The sequence below is a fragment of the Chanos chanos genome, chromosome 9 (assembly GCF_902362185.1).
Source record: "Chanos chanos chromosome 9, fChaCha1.1, whole genome shotgun sequence".
NCBI classification, from domain to species: domain Eukaryota; kingdom Metazoa; phylum Chordata; class Actinopteri; order Gonorynchiformes; family Chanidae; genus Chanos; species Chanos chanos.
The window spans coordinates 12,002,159-12,011,720 of NC_044503.1; the positions used below are offsets into that span (position 1 = coordinate 12,002,159).

The following is a 9,562-nucleotide window of genomic DNA, read 5'->3' on the forward strand; positions in this document are numbered from 1 at the left end:
TTGTCAATATTAGAATAGAGTTTATTGGCTTATGAAGCTTTCACTTTGACGTAATGAGTGTGGGCAGAGTCATTAGACAGTTTCTCTAACCACAGACACTGGTTAAATACAGAAGTACTGTATGTGGGCTGTCACGGTCTGAAGCGTTTGTTACCCTCTTTAAACCCCCGCATCACATTCCTTTCTGTTGGATAACTAAGTGGTTGAAACCCATGGCCATACCCAGTCTGCTTCAGATGGTATAAATACAATGCATGCCCCAGAGAGATGGAGAGAGAAAAACAAAAGACCTAGGAACACAAACATCAGATATAGCCCAGGAGAACTCTCCATATGCAGAAAAAACATTGGAGCAAAGCATTGGAAAATATTGACTGGACTCGATAGATGCGCTTCTTTATTGGTGGCATCTTACTGATGTCGAAAATTGGATCACTTGAGGGAATAAATAAGCAGTAAAAGTCGTGGAACTGAAAATGGGATCGATTTGGGTCCTGGTACTCCTGTGGTCCGCACTCTGCACTGCCCTTGACCAAGCTGCACTTCAGGAGGCTTTGGTGAGATGTCTGCCGCATCTTTCATTTCATGTCTGCACTCGTTAATTTCACTTAATTTGATAAAAAAAATCCACTTAGCTCCAGACTCATTGAAGTCGGCCTGAATATACACAGATTGAGACTGTTCCATTTTTTACCTTTCAAATTACGTCACTCTTAGTATTTGTCTGAAACTTATTTAATTTATTAAGGAAGACTTGAAGCAATTTTTAAACAATGCTTTCTTTGAATAACTTTAACTGAACATTTCACAGAGCCTAAAACAGGACAGGGAGAAAAGAACATTCTCCAAATATTGTTACATTTTCTTTGTTTGAACTAGGAACTGATTTGAATTACATGCATCTCTCTCTTTTTCTATCTTTCTCTCTGTTTCTTTTCAGGCGTATCTGAAGCGGTATGGATATTTGCCCACCTCACTACTTCCTTCAGGGCAGGGGGATGAGGTTGAAGCATTGGCAGAGGCTTTGAGGTAACACACACACACACACAAATTCTCTCTTTCTAATTTATCATTATCATCTCGCTCCACCTCTCTCTCTGTCTCTCTTTCATGGAACCCACTCAGCCCTGTACTTGTGAATGAGAAAGTTCTGATAAGAATGAATGTATATGGAATAAATGATACAATTTTTGATGAATATTTAACATTTCAAACAACCAGATTTTAAACTTTCTGCAATCTGTAGAAAAAAAAATGCAATTGGTTAGACATTTGTCATAGCCTTGTTGAGACATCGCTCTCGTTCATCTCATTAGAACATTCCAGAAGGTCACTGAACTGCCAATCACAGGAAAACTGGACAATGCTACCTTAGCCATGATGAGGAAACCTCGTTGTGGCATAGAAGATCCTTTCAATAATAAGACTCTTAAATATCGTGTCCTGGGTAAGTGGCTGAAAGCGGTCCGAGAACATGAATTTAATCATGCCATTCTCTGTGTCTCGCAAATTTCTGATTAGAATTAATTGGATGGGTGATGGCTGCTACAACCGAAGACTACTTAAAATGTCTGCTTAAAAAATCAAAGTAATTCTGCAAGAGTAATTGCATCTAAATCATAGTCTGTGAGAAATTTGAAAATTAGCAAGTGCAGTGTGTGGGTGTTACGACCGACAGTAACATTATGCATTTTAATAGGTTACTGGCGAAAGAAGAGCCTCAGCTATCGGATCTATAACTATACCCCTGATCTGGGACTGGCAAAGACACGAGCTGCCATTCAGACGGCCTTTAAGTACTGGAGTGATGTGTCACCTCTCAGGTTCCAAGAGGTGACGAACGGTCCGGCAGATATCAAACTTTCTTTTCACAGGAAGGACAAAACGTGTCAAGTGCCATTCGATGGGCCAGGTAAGACCGCTGCTCGTGTGTAGATGTGTGTCAAGAAGGTGGTATTTTTAGAGCTATTGATCAGTGACCAGGAAATTGTTAGGAGACTTTGGCACCTATACATCTCCTTCGAGACATCAGATATAATGGCCAAACTTGTCCTGATATGTTTCTTTGCGAAGCGTCAGTTGAGGGTCTCTTGAGTCTTTCCCAGGATATCACACCTCCACAATGAAATAGTATTTGACACTTCCTCTCTTCTCTCCAGGGAAGGTCTTGGCTCACGCCGACGCGCCGGAGTCTGGGATTGTACACTTTGACGCGGACGAGATGTGGACGGAAGGGAGGTATTATGGTTCAAACCTACGGATTGTGGCAGCCCATGAAATTGGTCACGCCCTTGGTTTAGGACACTCCCAGTACCACAGTGCCCTCATGGGTCCCATCTACAGCGGCTATCGTCGTGACTTCAAACTTCACCTGGACGATATCCGAGGAATCCAAGCACTATATGGTGAGAGCTTGGTTGGAGGGTTCTTACAAGTGACATGTTTCGACCTATTGGGTGAATTCACTGATTTTCCTCCGTTGAAACTGACAACGTCTTGACTTTTTATATCCTGACTGAAAAGAAGTTTTATAGAAATCCCTCCTCCAGGCGCAGAGCGGCAGGTTTAATTAGATTAACAACCACATGTATTTTAGCACCGCCATGTTGATGTTTTTCTGTTTATTTTCTGTTAGGAAAACCTGAGAAGAAGCCACCTAGTGCTGTCAGACCCCCAAGTCAACATTTACCAGGGCTTAATCCACCTGACCCCTGTACTGCAAAGCTGGATGCAATTATGCTAGGTAGCAGCTCAAGAAAATCCATGCCTTCTGTGAAGCTTCAGATTGTTCACACAAAGTAATGACAAACCTTCCGTTCTTCCCGTCCTGTGTGCTCAGGTGCCATGCAGAAGACATATGCCTTCAGTGGACAGTACGTGTGGACAGTATCAGAAAAAGGTTACAGTACACCCATCCGTATTAACATGCTGTGGAAAGACTTAACTGGGAACGTAGATGCTGCTGTTCACTCCCAGAGGACTAACAAATCTTACTTTCTCAAAGGTACATTTTCTCCTTGACATATTCATAAAAAAACCCCCCTGGATTCTGGATTTTTCATTGTCGTGTATTCAAAAGTTGACATATTTATCACTCCAAATAAAATATTTTTTCTAACATTGTTTTATAACTGACCTGTGTTTTTTGACATAATGTCCTGATGGAAGCACTTAAAAATGCTAAAAATATATCATGCACATCATTTTAAAATGTATATAATTTTAAAATGAGCTGATGCTTGCAGCGGTACGCCTTCTGTTTAACTTACACGGCGGCTTTGAGCGTGTTATCTTCCTTTTCGATTCACGTTCATCAAAAACGTGTAAAATGATCTTTCTCTTGCAGGAGATAAAGTATGGCGGTATTCAGGTTTTAAACTGGACCATGGCTATCCAAAAAAATTGACCATTCCTGCCAACATAGATTCAGCATTCTATTTTCCTGCCAACAAAAATCTCATCTTCATAAAGGTAAAATTCCACTGAGTTTTGTGAATACGAGTCATAAACCCTCCATCTCCACCCACAGCATCATTCTGAAGCCTGCTGTCACAGCTAAAAGCCAGTGTACGGGTTTGGCACGGAAACACTGTGTAATTTCAGTGCCACTTCATAGCAAGAACATGCAGTTCTTAATGCAGTTTTTGCAATGTATGAATGCTCTTGCTGTAAAACACTCCTCTTCCCGTTTTAGGGTTCTGAGTACTGGCAGTGGGATGAACTGGGGTCGGGCAAAGAACTTCGGGAATACCCCAAGCCCCTCTCTAAACTCATCTCTGGCTTACCATCCCATCCCGATGCAGCCTTGACTTGGACTAATGATCACATTTATATATTCAAGGGCGATAAATACTGGCGCGTAGGCCCGAGACTCCACATTGAGAAAGGCTACCCTATGAGCAAGAGTGAGCGCTGGATGCAATGTGACAACTGAGCCACTAGAGGGCGATAATGATAGGCAAAGGTACGAACCTCGGGGCGAAGAAGGGGGGAAAAAAAAAAGAAAAAAGAAGAAAAAAACATAGGCACTTCATGCCACGTCATTTTGCCTGTCCAGTATATTTTAATGCATTACCAAATGACATTAATGCAGTTTCCCTCATGCACATTGCATGATGAGAAAAGTGGATTTCATATTATGAATCCTTATAAAATGTTTCCGTTGGTTTAGTCAAACAGAGTATTATTAAGACAAGGAGGCATATTATTAATTCTATTACTATCAGTGGTGTTCACAGACCACATAAATGTCTGAAAGTCTACACTACATACAATAAAAATACAATGTTAACATGTCAGTTGATTGCTCCAATGGCTAAACATCAGTGGGTATATCTTAAATTCATTTGTGCACCAGTTCTCTGTCTGTCTGTCTGGGTAAATGTGTCCACAGTGAGAAAAAAAAAAAAAACATTCCCATTTCTGTGCCAGGGTTTCAATAACAGAATAACTTTTTCAAAAATAAAGATGAAATATTCCGCCTGTTAATGGTCTGAGTTACAGCTAATTCATGTTGAACAAACTGCTGCAGTTGAGTCAGTGTGTCTGTGTAAACATCAGAGAGCCAAAATCCCTTGGCTTACATTCCATTAAGTACAATGAGAGCAGCTTATTCATAAAGGTTCACCCAGACTGCAAAACTCCAACATTGCAGCGCTCAACTTAACATGCAGACTTTCACTCTTCTGACTGATCCACATTAGTCACCAGTGTTCAGTTACTGGTGTCTAATGTCTGATATACTGAGTGATACTGTACAGTTAGGTTATTCCTCCAAAACTTCCTAAAACTTCAAAACTTCATCTATGCCTGTGATAATGAAGAGACTCTCTCTGGGACTCAGTAGAGTCATCACAGATCTCAGTCAGAGTTTTGAACAATGCAAATGTGCACAATGTTTACAATAATGGCCCCTGTTTGTATAAGGGAGAGAAGGAGGCCAATCCAAGTGCGTTTGTGTGTACGGTAAGGTCCCTGACTCCACACTAAAGCTTCTTAATGAGCAGGTCTCAGTCCTCGCTCCTCGTGTTTAAGGGATGTGAATGAGGAATGAGGTGTGTCCACTGACTCAGACTCTGAGGATGGCTGAGGAGGCGGAGGAGGTGAGAGGCACCATGGATCCCGTCTCGTAGTCAAAGTCGATCATGGTGTGATGGACGGTGCTCAGACTGCTCTGTGATGATCCCGTGCTCATCTGTCGCTCACGCAGGCTCTGCAGGTAGCTCTGAACCACACAGGGCACAGAGAGAGAGAGAGAGAGAGAGAGAGTAAGGACACAAGACAAAAACTGTCTTTATGATTATGCATTCAACATCTGCTGAGCGCAATGCGAATAGACGACCACTAGGTGGCAGCAGCTGTCCGTTCCGAGCTACGAGCTCAAATTCAAGTTTGAACAATGAATTGATTTTTAAACAAGGAAAAACGTCCTTCCAATATAAAAAAAACAGAGGCTTCCCTGTTAAAATAAGGTATAAATAGATACAGAAGTAAAAGAATGTTTCAGGGTTCTCACTGGAGCCAGAACGTCTCCGGCGTAGCGTTTGAGTGGAGGCGGCCTGCGTCGATAGGTTCCCTCCGGCCGCCTCCGGGACTCTCTCTGCCTGATCTTCATCAGCTGCACCTGCTTCTGCCTCCCCCTGAAAATTACTGAGAGAGAGAGAGAGAGATGATAATAATAAATGAGAAAACACAGGCACATTACATCACTATTATGGAAAATTTGTTCCCCAGTAATTGTTTCATGGTTCATTAATTCATTAAGCGACCAAAAATACTATCTGCATTTCGGTTTAAACACATAATTTCGAAGAAATCAAATGATCCAAAACAAGCCTGTCTTGACGTGCAGTACAACAGGCAGGTGTTTACAAGTTGTAAGAGACATTTTCTCACCACTATTGCTGTTGATATTTGACCATCAATCCACACTCCACTTACCCTTTGTGTGTGAAAGGCCTCGTGCAGTCAGCTTCCATTGCACCAGTGCTCCCAGCAGTGCCAGCACAGGCCAGGCACCCACTATCAGCCAACTATACCAACAGTATGGTTTCTGCTCTGTGCGTCGCAGTCCTTCATAGGCCCTGACTACCAACAGCGGTGTCTCAAGCCAGTAATCCACACAGGTTACTGCCAAGGCAGCTCCCATTACCGCTGTGGCAGCCACAGTCAGTGCTTTCTGCCACAGTAGGGCAAGGACGGCACAGAAAACGCTGGTGCCCAGAACAGTGCCCAGAGGAGCCCAGACCGGGGTTAGGTCGTAATACTGGCCCACAGCCAGGAGAGGCACGACGCAGAGTAAAAGGCCCAGCTGCAGGCCGGTTAAGAAGAGTCCCACGCAACGCACCAGCACCGTCACAAGGCCGGCCAGGACGCCGATTCCCAGAGAAATTCCCAGCCGTGTCTCTGTGTCCAGCGGAGTGTCCAGGAGCTGCTCTCTCAGGCACAGCAGGGAGCCCACCTCCGAACCAAACAACAGGCCCGACAGGAACATGACAAGCTTAAAGCAGCGATAGCCTATAAAAACACACACACACACACACGCATGGGAAACAGGAAAAATGGTGTGTGCGAAAGAATACAATGTCTAGGTGAAGGACAGAGGCAAGGAAGAACAGCAAGGGGTCTTTTAAGGAAACTGGCAAATTATCCAACAGCCTAAGAAAGGAATGAGTGAGAACTCTGGAGCCTGAATAATTTGAAACATTCAGTTAGGTTTTGTTAAAAGTGCCAACATGGAGCAAATTAAACATGGATTACTGGAAAATTTAAGTCTTTGAATATGCATGAAAATTCAGTGTTTCCAGTACTGCCCAAAATAGGCAGTGTGAGGATAAATCAAATACATTCTGGGCAATGGTTCTTCTTGGACAGACTGAGAAACCCTCTAATGTAACTATTCTTGATATTGTCAAGGTGTACTTGACTAAACCAGCTCAGACTTACGCGGCAGTAAGTCTGAATGTGAAAACCTAAATTAGCCACCGTCTGGCTCTGCAGTGACACCATAAGCAGTAAGCATAGCACAGCTGCTGATGGTGTTAGTTACTTTTCAACATCATAACGCCATAGGGAAGTGTACGCCGGTCTGTGCAACACCTTTCACATCCATCTGTTCCATGCTTGCCCCCTGGAGCGGAGGCGGAGCTGATCCGCTTACTGACCCTGGTCTGGCCTCACATCCACCTGAGCTTAAAGAAGAACTTTTACCTGTCAATGGACCTAACACCGTCATTGAGATTATCTGACGGCAGGTAAGAGGTCACCGTCAGGTGCTTCCAAGTTAGGACAGAAACGGCTGGACTGAATTCTGCTACGGCTGCATTCCGGTAGCAGTGATTTCTCAAAGTTACAGATGCTGTCTTGACATGTACACTTTGAGTTAGATTCCCACGCTGTTAGAGGGAACTGTGTTTTCACGCTGACACACTATGGTATTAATAGCTCTCTGGGGTATTTGTACCAATATCTGTGTGTGTGTAGGCAGTTTGTAGTGTGTTGGGCTTACCACAGAAGCAGTAGATGATTCCAACCAGAAAACACACAGAGCATGTGAGAGTTGGAATGACATTGTATTTCCTTCTAATCTCCAGGACACAAGTGTCCACCTCCACCGCAGTTGGCATTACCCCTTCTGTGACAAACGTTGAGGGGTCTGCCATTTTGGGGTTAAAATTGAGAAGTTTGTGATGAAAAATGGAGGTGTTCAGACTTTTATTTGTGAATTAAAGTAATATGTGAATCCTCCCAGGACAGTTTCATTTGCTCGGTGTTTGTCAGAATGAGTTCCATGTTGATTCAGTTACGTCCTCACACTTCTTCCCACCCGAGCTGACCTGGACCTGTGCAATGAAAACAGAGAGCCTGTCAATTTTCCAGCGATAAACGCCAACCACAAAAGTCTTTTTCACACTTCACCTCACTTCAACTTCTCTGAGGTATACTTTAGCAAGCCAGCAGGTAGGATATCACCATCATAAACCCACTGCGCATAATAAAATAAAGGAAACACAAATAGCGACGGTGAGAACAAACATTTCCCGTATTACCCAGGCCAGCAAAGATGAATAAAAAACCTCTCTTGAATGGGTAGCTTGCTGAGGGACATACACAGGAAGAAATTCAAAATATCGTATCTAAAATCTATCGAAGTTAAAGCTGAGATTACTACCGATGCTTATTGGCTTATTCTACGTCGAATTCTGTCCTTATGATGGTGACAGTAATGAATTTATTGAGTGTGAAAATCAAACAGGGACATGCTTCAATCAATTCAGTCATTTGTACTCAAAATGATTTCAGGTAAAAGAATTTCGAATAGAATTGAATTAAATGTTAGCAAACATGTTCCATCAATATGAGATGACTTAATTTACAGATTGTGAAGACATCTGAACCGACTGATAAACCCGTAGTTTTAAACTGGTTGTTTTAGCTTCTAAAAAGCTCCCAGCTGATTTGATCGGACACATCCTCTCTCGGCCATTTCATTTTTCAACGACTGTCACTGACCCTTCCCTCTCTTCCATGCTTCCCTTCTGGAAAAGAAGTGGGAAGTGGTCATCCTCTCTCAGTGATCATTCGAGAAGAGACTGGACCCTTTGGTCAAACACAGGATGCAGGTTTAGGAAATGAGTGGTGCTTGGATAGTAACCATCTCCCTGAGCCTCATTGTTTTACACAGATGGTTAAATGCTCCTTTTACAGTACAAAGCAAAGCAAACAAACAACTCCATAGGGTTACAGTACACGACGTCCCAAAAAACCCCCCAAAAAACAAACTCCACCCCCTCAGTGAGTCTTTAAGATGGAAAGTACCTCATTGTCAAGGATGCTATTTAAAGGCTTTGGAGAAAAAAGAAATATTTATGTGTGTGTAAAAGCTGAAATATGTCACTTGACATTCCATTTTATTTCTTAATTTATTTCTGCAAAGACATTATGCTCTGGTGCCTGGCATTGTGAGGCACAGTCCTGTGAATTAGCCTATTAATATTCTCTGCCATATGTGGACAAGAGAAAAATTTGTTTTTTTTTTTTTTTTGCAAAACCACTGCCGTCCAGAGTAGCACATGCCTGTGAATTTCGATTCTACTCACTAAAAGGCTCGTAACAGATTCCAGAGGGGTTCACATCACTCTCAAAGGAAATTTTACTTGGCTCAATGATTTTGTAGGCCAACAGCTATGAATAAAATCTTTCAAAGCTGATTTGCCAATAACTTCAGAGGATAGAGAAAGGCTTTAAGGATGTGGGTGATTAGCTGTAAACAGAAGGCATACAGAATGGGAATTCTAATGACTCCATGGACTGGAATTTGAAAGAGAGCATTCTATCAGCTACCCTTTGAGGACCAGTCGCGTGAGGCCCCAACGTTCAGCCCCAAGACCGGCGGTCAGTGGGAAAATAAGAACACCTCATATGATGTGGGAATACAATAAACAAGTGAACATGTGAACCTACATTCTGAAGGGGAGGGGGGTGACCACTCTGTTGGCTGGCCCCAGACCTGTTGATAAGCATCATTTCCCATGAATCCCTCAAACTATGGCTTTTGTCCTAG

General features: G+C 42.8%; 2 protein-coding genes across 2 annotated transcripts; one reads left to right on the forward strand and one right to left on the reverse strand.

The window, feature by feature from the left end:
- Positions 1-476: 476 nt before the first annotated feature.
- LOC115821233 (matrix metalloproteinase-19-like) lies at positions 477-3,934 on the forward strand. Its single transcript, XM_030785009.1, has 9 exons — positions 477-557; positions 941-1,029; positions 1,317-1,447; positions 1,700-1,912; positions 2,160-2,405; positions 2,636-2,743; positions 2,840-3,004; positions 3,347-3,471; positions 3,695-3,934. The coding sequence occupies exons 1-9, from the start codon at positions 477-479 to the stop codon at positions 3,932-3,934; spliced, it is 1,398 nt and encodes a 465-aa protein (XP_030640869.1).
- Positions 3,935-5,068: 1,134 nt separating this feature from the next.
- On the reverse strand, positions 5,069-7,661 carry LOC115821174 (transmembrane protein 198-like). The gene is made up of 4 exons (XM_030784937.1): positions 7,508-7,661; positions 5,941-6,516; positions 5,516-5,649; positions 5,069-5,224 (listed from the first exon to the last, which is right to left on the reverse strand). Exons 1-4 carry the CDS (start codon positions 7,659-7,661, stop codon positions 5,069-5,071), a joined length of 1,020 nt encoding a protein of 339 aa, XP_030640797.1.
- Between the last annotated feature and the right edge of the window lie 1,901 nt (positions 7,662-9,562).

Bases quoted from the DNA above. Each gene is read 5' to 3' on its own strand.
- LOC115821233 (XM_030785009.1), top strand. From the start codon at position 477: ATGGGATCGATTTGGGTCCTGGTACTCCTGTGGTCCGCACTCTGCACT. The intron at 558-940 runs GTGAGATGTCTG...GTTTCTTTTCAG, and splicing joins CTGCACTTCAGGAGGCTTTG to GCGTATCTGAAGCGGTATGG. The intron at 2,744-2,839 runs GTAGCAGCTCAA...CTGTGTGCTCAG, and splicing joins GCTGGATGCAATTATGCTAG to GTGCCATGCAGAAGACATAT.
- LOC115821174 (XM_030784937.1), bottom strand. From the start codon at position 7,661: ATGGCAGACCCCTCAACGTTTGTCACAGAAGGGGTAATGCCAACTGCG. The intron at 6,517-7,507 runs GTAAGCCCAACA...GTGTTTTTATAG, and splicing joins AATCATCTACTGCTTCTGTG to GCTATCGCTGCTTTAAGCTT. The intron at 5,650-5,940 runs GTAAGTGGAGTG...TCTCTCTCTCAG, and splicing joins AGGCCTTTCACACACAAAGG to TAATTTTCAGGGGGAGGCAG.